This window comes from Strix aluco, chromosome 7 (assembly GCF_031877795.1).
Source record: "Strix aluco isolate bStrAlu1 chromosome 7, bStrAlu1.hap1, whole genome shotgun sequence".
In the NCBI taxonomy this organism is placed as follows: Eukaryota; Metazoa; Chordata; class Aves; order Strigiformes; family Strigidae; genus Strix; species Strix aluco.
The window spans coordinates 26,054,469-26,071,472 of NC_133937.1; the positions used below are offsets into that span (position 1 = coordinate 26,054,469).

The 17,004-nt window shown below is 42.7% G+C and overlaps 1 protein-coding gene across 18 annotated transcripts in view; it reads left to right on the forward strand.

Annotated features, from left to right (window-relative positions):
• Positions 1-17,004, forward strand: part of ARMH3 (armadillo like helical domain containing 3) — a 132,109-nt gene that overhangs the window by 865 nt on the left and 114,240 nt on the right. For 12 of the 18 annotated variants that reach the window (XR_012624013.1, XR_012624014.1, XM_074831109.1 and 9 more), the window contains exons 2-9: positions 6,506-6,679; positions 7,284-7,395; positions 7,866-7,922; positions 8,058-8,204; positions 9,789-9,896; positions 11,008-11,100; positions 11,973-12,047; positions 12,726-12,812. Coding sequence is in view for 16 of the 18 variants with exons in the window: in XM_074831109.1 (XP_074687210.1) it covers positions 7,294-7,395; positions 7,866-7,922; positions 8,058-8,204; positions 9,789-9,896; positions 11,008-11,100; positions 11,973-12,047; positions 12,726-12,812 (669 nt within the window). In the remaining 2 variants the exon portion in view is untranslated. The other 6 variants (XM_074831107.1, XM_074831108.1, XM_074831106.1 and 3 more) reach the window with 6 other exon arrangements.

Sequence of the window (17,004 nt, forward strand, 5' to 3'; positions counted from 1 at the left end):
GGGGACGCGCGGCCCCCCCACCCTCGCGGGGCCAGGCCACGCCCCCCGCCGCCCCTCCTGAGCGGCCGCCCCGGCGCGGGCGGGCGGCCCCGGCCCCTGGGGCTCTGCCGCCCCGGGGGAGCTCCGCAGGGCGGCGCCGCTGTTCGCCGCGGGGGGCCTCGCCGGGCACCGTCTGCTGGCGGCGGGGCCCGCCGCTGCCCACGCCGGTACGTCCCGCAGGTCCGCCCCGCGGGTCCGGGGAGCTCCCCCCGGCCTTTGGGCAGCCGGTGCTGGCGGCACCTTGCCGGGGGGCGCAGCCTGCTTTGGCACAGCCCCTTGCGCGGGCCGGTGACCCTGGGCCGTGTCAGGGCCCCTCGCCGCCCACCCTGCCCCGCGTGGGGCCTGGCTGCTGCCTGGAAACTTCGGGCGTGCGGGAGTAGTTTTACCCAAGTCTGTCGCTTAAGAAGTTGCGGCTCCTTCCCCCGCCTGCCCGCAGTGCTGCTGTGACCCCTAAGAACGCGTTACCGCAGTAAGTGCCTCCGGGTGCCGTGCAGCCAGTGCTGCCTCGCCCGAGGAGGCCTCCCAGCAGGCTGGAGTTGCCCAACCCTTGGGCCGTGCTGGTGCAGCTGCTCATGTGCCACAGAGCCTGCCTGCTGCTGAGGTGGTTTGGGTTCAAGGTAACTCTTTCTAGAAGAAGAATGATCAGAGCATGTTTTTAAATCATTGATCATTCCAATTATCTGGTTTACCTCACGGTCCTACAAGCACTTGCATGGGCAAAGCAAAGGGGAGCAGTCAACTGTGGTAAAGGAGTGGGAGCGTGTTATGTTTATTATGCTGAAGGCAGAGGCAGCTTGCTACATAAGCTTGCAGCTTCAGCCAAAACCTTGTTGCGTATGTCACTGTAAGAAAGTTTGCTCTTAAGCAGAGACTGTAATCTGAATATATGATGAGAGCCAATTCGGGCTGAGCAGGTGGGTGGAATATGCAAGCAATAAGATAATTTGGATCATTGCGATATGTGGTGATTGCAGTTCACCAGCTGTTTGAGCTCTAGGTAGAAAGCGTGACAGAAATTTTTAAGAGGAATTTCGGGGAGGGGAAAAAGGACATCAGTTTGGTTTTCCAGTAATAATAGTGTAATCCTCTGTCTGTGTCACTTAGGGCACTTCTTGCTGTGTGCAAATAGCCTCTGCAGGCTGGGTATATACGATATAAAAATGTTACCCAGTTATTGGCCAGCATGCACAAAAGAAACAGTGAGGCTTTAATGAGCTGCTGGGCTAAGCATTCATCTGCTCACCACCCCTGCTAACACACCAGGCAGCCATGCAGACATCCCTCAGGAGGGGAAGAGTCAGCCTCAGCTACTCAAAGTTGCTGAGTTGCTATATTCTGGCTCCCTGGAGGTTTTGTTTGTTTTAGGACTTACACCTTTTTGAGTTTGTGTTTTTCCTCCTGTGTGTTTGTGCTACTAATAGTCCAGATCTCAAAAATGTTACCTCTCTGCAGCTCTACCTTTCTTATCTTGTCGTGGCTCTGCTGTGCAGCTTCTTAGAACATGGCAGCTTCCTCAGAAGTCGGAGCTAAGGTCATGCAGCTGCGCTGTATCCCCACTGACAACTGAAACCACGGGAAAAGGGCTGGGGAAGGTTACAGGGAGAGTGCTTTTCTTCAGAAGGAAGACATCTGAAAAGGTCTCTGAGTGGCATGAGCTTTTAGGTGGGAGTGTAGAGGCAGTGTGGAGTATTTCATGGTAAACTAGGTGGGATGTATTCTGAAGGGCTTGAAAAGTGAAAACTCAGAGAGACCTTCTGATATGAGAGAGCTGGGCATTGTAGCCAGGAATATGGGAAGGAAGCGTGATGAAAAAATGAATTTGGAAAAATGGTGTGAACAGATGGAGGTGGAAGCATGTGACACGTGTCTAGATGGACTTGACAGGAAGAAGCTTAACTAGTTGATGGTGTGAAGTTGATGGATTGGGTGTTATTTTAACTGGACAGCTAGAAATGAAAGGCAATTATGGATGAAGTGTGAAAAATGTAGCTTGGATGTTATTCTTTTTTATCATTGCTGAAGCAGGTGTAGTGGGAGATAGTCTGTGGCTGTATCTGCATTAGGAAGCTGCTTTTCCTGTTTTTCAAGGGGGGAAATACAGGTCAGTAGTGGTGCAACTTTAGATTGTACTGTGTAGAAGCACGTACACTGCTAACAGAGCAGGATGGAAGGACTTGCTGGTAAAAATGCATATACTGGGACTGTGCTGGGGATTATGTTGCTTGGTACTGCAGAAAAAGAAGTAGGATCTATGTGGGTTTTTGTCATCAGCACACCCTCAGAATATATTTCTCTTTATATACTGCATGAAGGCACCTGGAAATTCTGCCAGATGGATCCAAGGCTCGTGTGCTGTGAGTGTTACTGTTTCCCTTGGTGGTGGGTTGGGCACCTTACAGTTGTGAAAGAAGGTACATTCTGAGCAGTTTTCATTCCAATGGACGATATACAAGTAAGGTTGTAAAGAATGGATGAAATATAAAAGCAGCGTGGATGTACTAGCACAAACTGTAACCGCCAACGCAAGAGTTGGAGGAGAATAAGCTGCCAAAGGGCTTATAGCAGGAATTTGGTCATAATGGTTGCTAAAGTCTTGACAAAATCTAGCCAATGTGTTCCTTCTCTCTCTGTTTCCGCTAGCGGCCTGCTAGGCTGCTGCTGGGTGGTCCTGGGAGTTCTGATACTGGAACTTGAACTGGGTCAAGGTGCTGTCTATGCGTGGGGATTCATAAACTCTTGTGCTGGGAGCAGATTCTCTATTGCTTCCAGTGATGGATGAGTGCTGGAACCTGTGTTTTAACTGCTGGTTGCTCAGGTCCAGTATTGACTCTGCAGATTCATCACGTGGATTAAGTGCAAGCTTCTCCTGGAATTTAACTGAAGAATTTAAGGACCACGTGGCTTATAATGTATGGCTTTAGAAGCTCTAAGTTAACTTTTAGGCAGCGGTTTATCCCCCTCTCTTGTATGAGCGAGATGATAATTTTTGAACAACTTTCCTTTAGACTTGACTGATATACCTGCAAAATACCTTGAAAGGCAAAGAGTGATCACACCGGGTCCCAAGTGCATGCAGTTGGTGGTGGGGGCAATTACTAGCCTTGAAATATTTAAACAACTATGTCGGATCTTAGTAGCAGTGGTAAGTCAAGGGATATTGGATTCTAAAAGCAAAAGTATCTCAGCTCTTTATTCAGAGTCTTTATAAATATTGATTGAGGTCCAGGGCTTTGGCATTAACACGCTAATATAGATCACATCGTTTGCACTACCTTTTTCAGATAGGGAATAAATGTGAATATATGTGAAAATACCATTTTATGTCCTCAGTTTGTTTCCTTTTTATTTAGCCAAGAAGTGTTACAGTACATTTTTTTGAGGTGTCCAGACTGAAAAAAATACACTTACTCATGTCTGGTTGTATGTGGGCATTGTGTATATGCATCTGTAATCTTGAAAACTTTTCAGGGTTCTTAGCCTAGGCAATTAAATGCAAAATATAGAGCTTGGTGGGCTGCATGCAAGATTACAGAAGTTGCAAGTTTTGGATCCTGATTACGTTATAGTGTAGATGTGCATTAGTGTTATGTTCTCTACAGTAGTATTTTTGCTATTATAGGATGATCTATGCAATAATAGTACGTCTGTACAGGAGCTGAGTGACAATGCGGAGCGGCCACAGTTTTCAGTATGCACAAGTCTGAATAAACCTCAGACTCAAAATGTCAGGTTCATTTTTCCTGTGGATATTCTAACGAAAAGCCAACAGAGATGTGCTCATCATAATGTCACATGTTTGGTTGGAATCTCTGCTATGAGCTCTGGAATGAAATGGAAAGGAGGTGGATGGTTGGATGTGCTCATCCCTTTCTTCCTGACTGGATCAGCTGATCTCCCGGGGTTGATGACAGATAAAGCAAGAGTCTGCCTGAACTTCTGTCTGCCATGAGTTTTATCTTCCTGCCTTTGTGCTGCCAAGACTCATGCTCTGTTGAGGTTTCTTTTAGTTCCAGATGAAGCATCCTGGATCTTCTGCTGCACAGCAAAGTACTTGCTGTTCTAAAAATCCACATGCGTGCGCTTCCCTGGCCCTGAGGGGTAGTTCTCCTGTGCAGTCAGTGATTACAGCAGGATTCATTTAGCAGCATGTGTTAATGAGACTGACCTATTGACAGAATAAATTATCCGTTTGAACCTAAAATGTGGAAAATGCACTGATGCTTTTTAAATGTGATGCATTTAAAGGATAATTGTTAACTATATTCAGTGTCATTGTTTTCATAAGCTGTCATGGTGTCCTTATAATTTGACACCTCTGCAACTTATTTATAAATGTTTTGTGCATTTAACTGTTGTTTTCTGCAGCTGCCTAGAAGGTCCCCATTAGCAAAATGCAGTTTCCTGTTTCTGTCTTTATGACATCTAGAAAATGTAATTGCATAAAGTGAAAAGAAAAAGCCATTTGTACAGCCTGATCATCATAGGTCATGAAACAAGCGCAGCCTAATAAAGCATTGGCATGAAAGGCGACTTTTGCTTTTCTCCCCTTGTTCCTCCATATGCTCATTTGTAGAACAGCAAATTATAAACAAGAACATTATTTAATCCTTGCCTCTAGCAGTATTCTTGGTATGTGCTCTGTGCAGCTTCGGTTGAGAGAGTAAGAATCTCAAGTCCCATTTTGACAGAGACTAGAATGTTCACATGATCATGCAATCCCTCTGATGCTCACCCAGCATCAAGCCTTTGTATCTTGTGGGATTTAGATTTTTCTGTCTTTCTGGAAATGTAGGAAAAGTGTTAAAATGCAGCTCGCAAAGGCCAGGGACTAAGCAGCGCACGTTGATCCCTTCTCATTCATTCTCATGCATTTGATGTGAGCATGCTGACCTAGAAGCACTGAGAGTTAGTTTATTAGTTTTGACATTGGGATTCGTTAGCTGTAATTCAATTAGAAGCACGCTGATGGATGTGTTTGTATGCTGGGGCTGGCAGCTGCTTTAGATTCAGAAACTTACAATTCTAGTTGGGAAATTGTTTTGTGCAATCTTGGGTAAGATTTGTATTGCTAGGCTAAAAGTGACATCGTTCTTGATTTGGTTTTTAATAGATTTCTCTCTGTTTCCAATTATGTTTCTAATTAGAATAATGTCTTATTTCCCATGACAGTTTAAAAATAATGCAAAGTCTGTAAAAAAGAAGCTATCAAGATGATTGAATAATGTTTTCTTTTTGGTTTGTTAGACTGAAAACTTTTTCCATCTTAATTGGATACATAGACCTACTAGGCTACAGGAATAATTTCGATATTTACAGAAGGTTATGGTGCAGTAGTTGCTAAGCTTTCTTCTGTTCATGTGTCTTGGGGCTGTTTCCATTCTCGCCCCAGCACACACACCAGCCCTTGACCAGCCAGCTGTGCATATTCCCTTTCTAGTGGGAAGGCAGAGCACCTCTCTGCCTTTCTATATAAATCTCAGCTTTTCAAGTGTGAGAGCTGCTGCTCTCTGTCCTACCCTCTGCTTTCCCATCCAGTCAAAGCTCCTTCCCTTCACACCTGGTGTAGGGTCTTTTGCAGAAGCATTGTTTCAGCAGGCCCAAAGGTGTTTTCCTGCCGCTTAGAACTGAGATTTACGGCTCAAGGGATGAATGTCTGAATAACTGACTCTGGGAGCCTGAGAGTCCTAGTTGAGACCATATTTGTAGTTTAAGACAATCAAAAGTTGTCTGCAGTGGAAAGAATGTAGAGGAGATATGGAATTGGCATTCAGTAGTTGCTGGAACTTGCTCTTTGAGGGAAAGATAGATCTAAACATGCTGTGGTTGTAGAAGGGGTTCAGGCAGTCTGGGATGGAGGCTAATTCCAAAGCTGTCTCTATGGCTGCCAGCTCAGAAAGCTCTGGGTCTTAGATGCTGACTGCAGTGAACTTACCTCTCTGTGCATAATTTAGCATGGCTGAGTGCAGCTACCACAAGAGCCTGCCCATGTTTTTCTGGAGCATGACTTAAGTCAAGCCTCTGCCTGAGGTATGCTGCTGCTGTGTGTGTAATTACCTTTGGAGGTATGGGAGAAAGGTTGGGAGCTCAGGGATATGAGAAGGGATGGCATTCCCTTTCTGCTAAGTACCTCAGACAGTGCTGCAGTGATAGAGGAGGTTAGAACAGTGCTGAAGCTGTGAGGCTTGCCAGAAAAATCTGTGATTGCAGATAAATGCATATTTGTGAGGTCAGAGTGGTGATGTGCTTTGTAGCATCAGACATGAGGTTGAGAGAGTACATGGCAAGTCATGCGTTCTGACTCTCAGCCCCTGGAATGGGTTGACTGTCACAGAAGGTTCAGGACTACAGTTATGGCTGTTACTTGTAACAGCTCATTTTGTAATAATCATGTTTCCTTTTTTTTAATAGAATAATCAGTAAGCTTGAAACACCAATTAATTATAGTAAAACCTGTTTGTGTTTCTAGAAAACCCTTTGCTGTCAAATGGATCAGGAAATTCATCTGGTTTGAAAAAAAAAATCTCTGCAAAGCTGCTCCCCTGTGTTCCTCCATCCTCCTCCCAAAACTGAACCACATGTGATGCTTTTGAGGCCAGGGTTCTTCTCTGGCTTGATTTGCAGAGCAGCTGGCACAGCTGAGGTATGCCAAGGTGCAGAGGTGGGGATGAGCAAGGGTGGCAGGAGTGCTTTAGGGAGGCTCTACAGCCAAATGCTTCCTAGTTTTGGACGCCACCTTAGAGTGCAAAAGCAGAATTTGAAGTGCTCTGGTAGGCAGCAAATTAAACAGATAAGAGAAGACTTTTTCAAACATTTTCAGAAACTTTTTGTCACAAGATGTCCTTGAGGCTTGACCAGCATCAAAAAGGACTGGGTATCCATTTGATAACAAGTATCACAGTTCATGCAATGAGATTAAAAATACATTTCTAGATGTAAACTGCATTGGTCTGGATCATGAATCAGTTTCTAGCAGAGAAGAATTAAGAAAATTTATCCATAAGGAGCTTATTCTGTATCTGCCTGTGTCTGACTTGCATCTTTCTTTGAAAGGGGATATAGGACTAGATGGGACCTCTGATCTGATTTCTTATCTGCTGTAGTTATTAAAGCCTCTGCTTTCAACTTGTGAGACACTATTAGTATTTCAGTGCAATGAAAAAGTCTTTCATAGTTGAGGCAGGCCAGATATGCCTTGAAGGAAAGTTCAGGTTTCCTTAACCTTTTTTGTCTATTCTTACCTTCAGGGTATACAGCATGGCCCAAACAGAGAAGAAAGGTGGGCTGCTCCGGAAATCTTCAGCCTCCAAGAAGCCATTGAAGGAGAAAGTTGTGTTGATGTATGATGAGATTTTCACGGTAAGGACTTGAGTGTCTCTTCTTCCTAAAGTGTTGTGTTAAATTTTCTTGGTTTAGTTTATGCTGAGGATTCTGCATGGTGGATTTTTTTCCCAAGGTAAGGACTGCACAGTGTAGACACATGTTTCAGACCCTCCTACTGTCATGCAGAGCTCTGTATTCTGCTCTCTTCCTTAATGTCAACTCGTCCTGTTGTCTACCAGGACTGTTTGTCATCTATGGGAAGTCATGGCTTTTCAAGTATTTCTCAAAAAATAATCCAGAAAATAAACAGAGGCATCCCAGTTAAGAGCTGCTTCTGTTTGTCCTTCTGTTTTGGGGAATCTGTGTAAACAGAATTCTATATTGTGAGGCCACTTGGTCATCCAGCAGGATGATGCTGACTCTGAGCTACTTGGGATGGTTTTTCTTAACTTCAGCCCAAATTATTTCTTCTTGTTTGCTCTCATGGCTGTTCCTTTTCCTTTCAGACAGAGGACCCCAGTAAATGCAACCCTAGGTTTTGGGAGGAGCTGTTTCTCATGAAGGTAACGGGAACTAAGCATCCTCTGATTTGCTGCTGCTGTTCTGCCTAGGAAGTGGCAGACTGTCAGTGCAAGGACTTGTGTTTCTAAGGTGTCAGTGGTTGTGTAACATGCATGAACTGCTTGTTAACCTCACAGGTCAACTTGGAATATCTAGAAGGCAAGCTGGAGGCTCTGGATGGGGAAGAGTTAATGAAGATAAAAGATAACATCAACTGCTTGTTTCAGCACTGCATCCAGGCACTGGGTGAGGAGCACCCAATCAGAGTGGTCAATGCATTACAGGTACCACACTGAGAGATAGGAAATGCTCTCTTTTGCTTCTGAGGAGGCAATGTATTTGCTGCTGGTATCAAACATCTTGTGCTCATTTCTTTGCTTCTGAGGAGAAGTGATGTCTGTGAGCAGTTGCTACTTATTGTCTGTGGTGGTTACAAACATTCACAGTCTCTTTAGTCTTTGAAGAACAATAGCTTGTTTCAGAATTCAAGAGGATCTGGTGATGCAGGATGAAGTGGATGGCAATGGGGGGACAAGAGGGGCTTGTTCACACTGTAGGCTGTCAGTTTGGGGCCTCAAGAGTAATCTGTGTAGCTTTGTATTCTACTTTCTCCTGTTCTCCCTCATTTCAACCTCCTTTTTGAATTTCCATATGGGTTGAAAGTCAAATAAAGCTCTGGAGAAGTTAGTGTGAAATTTATACAGAGGACTGTCCCTGCTGGACATTTCCTAAGTGAAAGCTGTGAAGAATTGTCACCTAGAATTAATAGCCATCTTCCTGCAGGTTGCTCCTTACCACAACTGTGCCATCCCATGTCTTGTGTGGGAGACTCCCCTCCTCAGTCTTGATGCTTGAATGTTATTAGTTCACGGGCTGAGTCTTACAGTTTAGTGAATGCATTTCTCGCAGCTTCTCTCAGCTGTAGGAATACAGGATATGCATTTCAGGTTTGGAGAGGTCACCTGTAGGAGACATTGGACAGGGGGTAAGCTGGAAAAAGTTGATTTAAAACAGAATATTTACACCTCTGACATACAATTTTGCATTGTTTTATCATTATTAAGTTTAGAATTAATTTGAAAGGATGCTGTTAAATATTATAGTTATAGATACATAGGCAGTCTAGCCCAGCCTTGAGCTGCGTAGCAGTGTGGTAACCCAACAGAAATTTGTGCTCTCTATAGCAAAAGCATCTGCTGTATGGACAGGCATAATCTGATAAACTATGATTCTCCAACATTGGACACTTCTAAGATTCAGCTTGATTGGACACATTTTAAGATTCAGCTGGACAGGCTGTTGGGCCATCTTGTCTAGACCCTGCTTTTGCCAAGAAAGGTTGGACCAGATGATCCTTGAGGTCCCTTCCAATCTGGTCTTCTGTGATTCTGTGTTGTATAGATGTTGTGTGTTTTGGCATGCTTGAAATAAATTAATCTGGAAAGCTCTAAGATATGTCTATCCATATATTGGACACTGCTTCTGCCTTGCAGTTTCCTGATCAATATTTCTGGCCTAAAAGTCATGCTTAGCTATTTTCCAAAGATCGTGGTCCTGTTTGGTACAAACTGAGTGTGGACAGAAGAAGCAGTAAGATTACCTTTTCTCGGAGTGCTATGAAATGAAGGGGTGAACAAACAAGAAAAGTATGGACAAATATATTCTCTAATTTTTTTGAGGTTTTCAGCATCCAAGATCCTCCTTAGAAACATCAGAGGTGAAGGAGTGGTCAGACAAAATGTATGGCTTCCAGGCTGGTGATATTCATTTAAATATATCTGCTTTGCTAGGAGAGGGTCTTAGGGTGGGTTTTTCTATTGAGTTTTAGGTGTTGTCTTACATCTTATACTCTGATTCTTCCTTTTCAGACGTTGTGTGCATTAATTCGAGGTGTCCATCAGAAGAACAAATCCACTTCTGGGTTTGATATCATCAACATGCTTGTGGGTTTTGATAAGGCAGAGCTATGTATGAAGGTGAGGCCCTGGCAATGTAGAGAAACAGTTTGCACAGCAGCCATGTTGCAGGGGCAGTGATCTGTAGATAGGTGTGTCTACCAAGGTGCAGCTTTTGGGGGAAATACTGCAGCCACTTATTAAAAACAGCTGTCCCGAAGTTCTTTACCTGCTAGTGGCACAAAGACACTTGGGGTCCCTGTGTTTGTTAGTAATAGAGCACTTTTCTTTCTTTTCCTTTAGTTTCATGCTGTGCAGTTGCTATGGTTAAGAAATCTTAAGGCCAGAAAAGGCCAGCACAGGCCTAGTATTGAGACTCATACCTTGTGCTTAATTTTTAGCTGATAGTCATATCCTGTGTTCTCACATTTCTGTGAGCACATGTACCATTTTAAAGTTATTTGATGTTCTTCACTGTAAAGCTGTTGAGTTTTTGGAAATGACAAAGTAATCAGTGACAAAGCTGAATTCCTGTTGTATCTTTTGTCTCTTTACAAGAAGTAGTAATTTTTCATCTCTCTACAAACAATAGTACATTTGGGGAAAACATTAAGTAGTAACTTGCCTATCAGAACTACATTTTTCCTTTAAGAATAACTGTATTACCTGTAACTTAGTATTTGGAAAACAAATATTTATGAATATCTGTCAAACAGCTATATAGTATCTATTTAGTCATACCTAATATATGTACTATTAAATTGGAGGTGTGTTCCTTACAAAAAATCTCATAGTGCCTATAAGTAAAATGGAATATTGAAAAGTAAGCACTGGTATTACTGTCTTACAAACAAAATGGAAGATCATATTTGTAGAGCTCAGAATTACTCTGTGAATAAAGTCTATTGTTATATGTGTGCAAAAATCTCTCATGCATCCAGAGAGGACTCTTGGAAAATGATCATGATGTTATGCCTGTAGTCATTAAAATGTAGTTAATACAAAACAGCGTTGAGAGCCAATAGTGTGAATACGGCCTGTGTAACAGTAGTAATGGCTCAGTTATTGATTCTGGAATAACGTGGCTTTATATTGGTGCTGTTGTATTTGAATCTCCTAAAAAGCTTTTTATAACAAATATTTCAAATAATTTTAAATACTGATTTTAAATAATGTGATTGTTCTTCTTTAGAATCTGATGGAGAGCTTGGACTCGCTCCTATGTGCAGAAGGTTCTGAAAGCCTCAAAAGCTTGTGTCTGAAGCTACTTCTCTGCTTGGTGACGGTAAATAAATACCAGCTGTATAATAACTTAAAGGCTTATATGAGCCACATCTTGAGGGATGGAGCTGTCTCAAAACTTGAGCAGAATGCTGCAGTGTGAAGCTTAAGAAGGGGGAAAAAAATGTGAATGAGAACAAGGATCAGCCCAGAACATGCATCATTGCTCTAACCATGATGGCAATACAGACTGGCAGACTGTTTTTACCTCATAAGATAGGTGTCAACTGGGGCAAAAGGGCAGAGACTGGAGGAAGAGACAATTTTTTTTTTTTTTAGGGAAGAAGATATTTAAGAAGTTTCAGATAAATGGAAAGGGAGCAGGGGAGAGGGGTTGAAGAAAGACAGGAAGTGTGGAATAGACAAGAGTGGTAAGGATGTGGAGAATGAGGAAGTTAGAACAAATAGCCACTCATCATCTCTTGGAGATGTTCAACTGTGAACTAATTTAGCTGTGAAAAGAGAAAATTAAGTGTAGGGGAGGTCTTCACTGCCCTGTTCATGATGGAGAAAGTGCTCAGTGGAGCATATGCGCCCTGTTTTTTCGTTCTCTGCCTCCTGTGTAGCAGCCTGCTTCAGCTGCTGATGGCTGTTGTCATGCAGCTGTGTAAAATACCAATCTGCAGAGGAAAGGGGGAGCTCTTAGTACATGGGTCATGCTTCTTGCCAGAGAGAGGGGTGGGAGGCAGGACAGATTTCCTTTACTTCATGTCTAGCTCTACTGCTAGTCACACCTTGACTTGCTGACTAAGTGTGAGATTCTGGTTAAATGTGTCAATCTGGTAGTAGAACTCTTCTGTTCCCAGTGTGTGCCAGAGGCAGCTACAAGATCATGGGAGGCTTTGGGTGAGATTTAATACTTGTGTTTGTACTCAGGTGACAGATAACATTAGCCAGAACACTATCCTGGAGTATGTGATGATTAACAGCATATTTGAAGCTATTTTACAGGTAAGGGTTCTTCCTTCTGCTGCAGGGGCTATTCTTCCATAGTGAGAGCTCTCAGTGATACATTTGCTTTTCACCTTTTTCACTGCAGCATGGTTGACTGGCACTGTGCGTTGCTTCCATTCATAACTCAGTCATAGATTTTTTTTTTTAATGCAGTCTCCTCCTTACTCTAGTCTGCTGTTTTTAGTCACTACTGACTATTTAAAGTGTTTTCACTTGAGACATTTGTGCATAGATAGAAGCTGAACAGATTTCTGGGCTAATTTCACAGAGAATTCCTGTATTGGAAGAACTTTTTTCAAAAAGCAGTCTGGATATATTGAGGTTTTTTTCTACTCTTGATAAATTATACTTTTTAGAAGTGGAACTGGGCTTGGGGAAACCCAGATAACTTGCACAGATAATGCTGTTGATGTTCTGAGATACTGTCCAGTGCTGTCGAGAAATATATCCGCGCCTTATGCCCAGAAAGCCTATGTGCATCCTCTCTGTGATGAACAAGCTTCTCTGTGTGCAGAACTTCTTGGAAGCACCGACACTCCCTCAACCTTAAATATCCTCTTTCAGTTAGGACATAATTTGCTCTTACTCATACGTATCATGGCCACACACTGTCTGAGAGTCACTGCAAGCTTCCTGAAGCAGGCCTGAACAGAAGAGTGTGATTATTTATTCCAGATCTTGTCCAGCCCACTTAGTCGCAGGGAACATGGCTATGATGCTGTTGTCCTTCTTGCCTTGCTGGTCAACTACAGAAAGTATGAGGTAGGTATTTTTCTGGGTAACAGAAACATCACTTTATTAATTTACACTGGCCTCTGGATTATTAAGGCAGTGTACGGTACAGTTTTTAGCTGTACACACTATATTATTTATCAGGGTATCAGCACAGAGTTACGGAAGTTTGCAAGGCAGTCGTATTATGTTAACTGTATCTGTCTCTGACATATGCGTATACTCAAATGTGTATGATATTCATACAGCTCGTTTTGTGCAAGCATGAAAGAAACTACCTAGGGGATTTGCATTTCCTTCATGAAAGTATTCTGAGCAAGGTCCTTTTGGAAGAGTTACTGTTGTGCCAAACTTGCGTGTTTGCCTGTGTGTGTGTGACTGTGCGGTTATGCATAATCTCCAAAGTAAAATGAGCTGTCAGTCATCTTGGGCTTCAGACTGAATTTGTGATTCAGAACCTGACTAGCAGGCTGAAAGAGCACAGATCCCCAGAAGATACGGTGAAGCTGTGACCAAAGAATGAACTGAAACATCACAGCTAGTATTTCCAAGAGAAGTCTGTCTCTATCTCTTTGACTGATTCCTCTCTGAGAAACTTTATTCATCTTCCTTTTTCTAAACTGGTTGTGCTACTTTGTGATGTATTCCTGTTTTTTCTGCTATTCATCACCTTGAAAAAGAAACATTTCAGATGTCAATAAAACACCTAATGTTGGCTTTCCTTTGTATGAGGCATGCTGTTTTAATGATCAATCTTATTTTTTTCCATAATTAGGAATATCTTAATATACTCAGATTGGCAAAAAATAGGAAAGTACTGGAATACCCCCTTCTCAACAGAATTACGGGGAGGAGGCAGGCTGCAAAACCTACCTGGTTTTATAATAGATCTTGTTTTGAATTATGAGTAGACCTAGAGAACAGGCAAAGACAGGAGCTATACTTACTGTCAAAGTAATCCCTGTTAATTTCTCATTCCTGTGAATGTTGTCAGAATCATGAATTACAGATTCTGTTTAGCAGTCTGTGCCGTGATAGCATGGAGTTTCATTTCAGTATATGGCCATGAGGGAAAACTGTTGGGAATGGTATGAGTAGGGTTACTGTTGAGGGGAGACTGGAAAGACCAGAGGTCTCATTGCAGCATTCCCATTAAAGGGTGGAGAGCTGTGTAGTCCCATCCCTGTGTACTATAGTTTATGTCCTTAGTGAAGTAGAGCGCTGTGAGTACATAAGACTTGTCCTCTGTTCTTTGCAGTAACTTTCTGTAGAGTATTGAGGTGGGGTCAAGTGCTTTGGAAAACTTTGTCCTAGATGTTTTCAAAGTGGGCACCCAAAAGAAGCTGTGCTGATGTTTAAAAAGCACAATCCAGCCTGAGGCAGACGTGTAGCAAGGGGAATTTCAGCTTGAGTAGTTCAACTGGCAAGGTGGAAAGCAACTTGGAAGGTGTTATATGACTGCCTTTTGCAAGCAGTGCTACCAGCAAAACCTGTAGTAATGCAGTTATAATCTTTGTCCTTAAGTAGAGTAGCTGCTTTCATTTGCTGTTCTTTGGCCCTTAGAGTCAGTTTCGTGGTTGCCTGGTTGTCAGTGTATTGTAGCATACTTCATGCCTCAAATCCTTTGGAGTTCTCTTCAGTTAACTGTGCTGTAGTTGATAGGTTCTCTTTTGTTCTGAACTTCACTGGTTGTTAAATTGTGTTTCCAGCTTCTTAAGAAAATCTAATTAGGCTGAAAATACATTAGTTGACTATGATTTTGTGTCTGTCTTTAATGTGAATACCGGTATGTTTTTGCATCAGGATGTTCTTTCATATTTTGGGGATGTGAATTTTGTAGTCTCCTCTCAAATTCCTTGGGGAATATCTGTTCATGCTTTCATTATCAGTGTAGCTGAGATCTTGGTTTGCTCATTAACTTCTGTTTTAGGAGTAAAAATGATTTACATGTCTTTACATGGAACTTTAATGGGATGTCCCTGATCTGAAACCTAATAATTTTCAAAAGTTGTTTCAAGTATATACTTATTCAAGTCTTCAGCTACATTTTGTCTTCTTTTTTTTAAAATCTTAGTCCTGATTTCAGAGAAAATATTTTTACCTTGATACTGTGTGAGAGAAACATGAAAGAGTAACTAAATAATTGACTATATCAGGAAAATGGTGATGCCAAGTGTACACAAAAAGCTGCCAAACAGAAGAAATGCTGTGAGGCAGAGTATTTATTTGATCACTTTCTCAGTGTTTTAAGGGATGACTGCTAGAATAGCAAGTTAAAACATAACATCTAGGTGGAAATTTCTTTGCCTCATGTTCAACCTGCTAGAATTGCATGTTTTGTCTTTTGCTGAAAGAAATTGGTCAAAACATGGATTTTCCCCTTTGTGTGCTTGTCTGGCAGCATATAGTGTGTCCAACAGCCCTTCACGTCTGGTTACGTGCACTTGACTCTCCTTGATATAGGCAACTGCAGGTGCTGAAGAGACACCTATCAACACTGAAGAGTCAGAAAATTACTGGGTGTTTGTTTTTTTTTTTGAAAAAGGTCTCACACAACTCAAATTATTGTAAATAATCTCTTTAACAAAAAGAGTAATTATTCAAGCTCCAATTCCCTGCAAGATGGCCTGCCTGCAGAGGAGATGGTCTCATCAAGGCTGACAGCAAAGCTGCTGAATCATCCCTGATGAGAGGTCAGGGAAAAGTCTTGTGAGGGATAATTGAGTGAACTCTGGCCTTCGTTTGTGTTACAAATGTGAAGATGAGTTAAGCACTTAGCTAGAGGTTATACATGGTTAACTTGTTTTTTTTCTGCTTGCTTTTCCTACCAAAAGAATTGTTTCCTATAGGTTTGTGTAGGAGGTAGCGGTACATTTGGGAGCATGGAGGAGATCTCACTCCCTCTGCCAGACCTGTGTGCCACCTCATATAATACTCACTTTGTATGGCATGTCTTACCTGGGGATTGCTTTAAAAATTACCTGGTAATTATCTCCCTGCAGCTTCCACCTTAATTTCTACGAGAGTGTTGGCATCTAATGGTGGGTAGTTCATGGAGGACATCGTGAATATTCCCAGGTTGCCAGGAGTTTGTGTCTGTACCTCATCACTGCCAAGATGATCTTAATGCTATAGTGTTTGCTATCTGGTGGCAGTGATAGGAAAAGACCTGTGTTCTCTGAAGAGCTGAGAATCATATTTTTGAGTTTTTTCTGGAGGCAGGTGGAGGCAGAAGCTATTTCTAAGTTTGTGTAGCTGCTTCACTGACACACTTTGAAGTTGTAAAAATGCTTATCAACCACTTTTCAAGGCTGCTGCATGTTTCTGCAGGTTGTGGAGTGGCAAGTGTCATTCAGACTTTTAAAACTTCTGCTGTGATTCCCAGTGAGAGGGGAACTGAACTCTAAATAGCAGGATTAGAGTTAGGGAAGGAGGCAGGGAGTGTGGGGTGGGTTTAGGGGTGCTTGCACAACTTGCAGGTTGCTGATGCTCACTGTAGATGTGCAGTCTAATGCTCACAGATAATACTGGGGCAGGAGCAAACTGCACAACCTGTGGGCAGCACAGAAAATATTCTCATCACGCTCATACAGACTTGCTCACTGAAAGGCACTAGAAACTGCCTTGTCCCATACAGAGTAGTACAATGTGTGGATTACACTGGTTAGCTGTCTGCCTGCTGCTTAAGGAGTTAGGGGTGCCTAGAAGAGGCATGGAATGTGTCAGGGGAATGGAATATTTCAGGCAGAAAATGACAATTGAAAAGATAGAGGGCAGAGATCTGTATCAAGCTAGGCCAGCTTCATGACCCTGTCAGCCACGCACTGATGACATCTTACTGCCAAGAGGCAGGAGATATGGAGCATGCATCTTGGAAAGTCAAGGGCAGCAGGAGCATGAAGAGTTGTTCATAGGCTGGAGATGACAACGAACCCATTCCCCCTCCTTTTCTGTGATGGGACAGAGTGTAGGACTAGGTCTCAGGGCAGCTGGGTGGTGTTGGTCAGTGTAGTATCTCCCAGTTTGCTTATTCCCCATGTCTGGGAATTTGGATAACCCTGCAGCCTCTAATCCAGCACAGCCCTGTTGCCTGGAAAAGCCCCATCATTTTTATTGGTCAAGAGTCACAGGCTGGCCTCTCTTCTGTGCGGGAGCTGTGGTGTGGAGAGCTTCTCCTTGTTGTATAAGGAGAGCAAGAGAATGAAATTAGCAAAACTAAGAT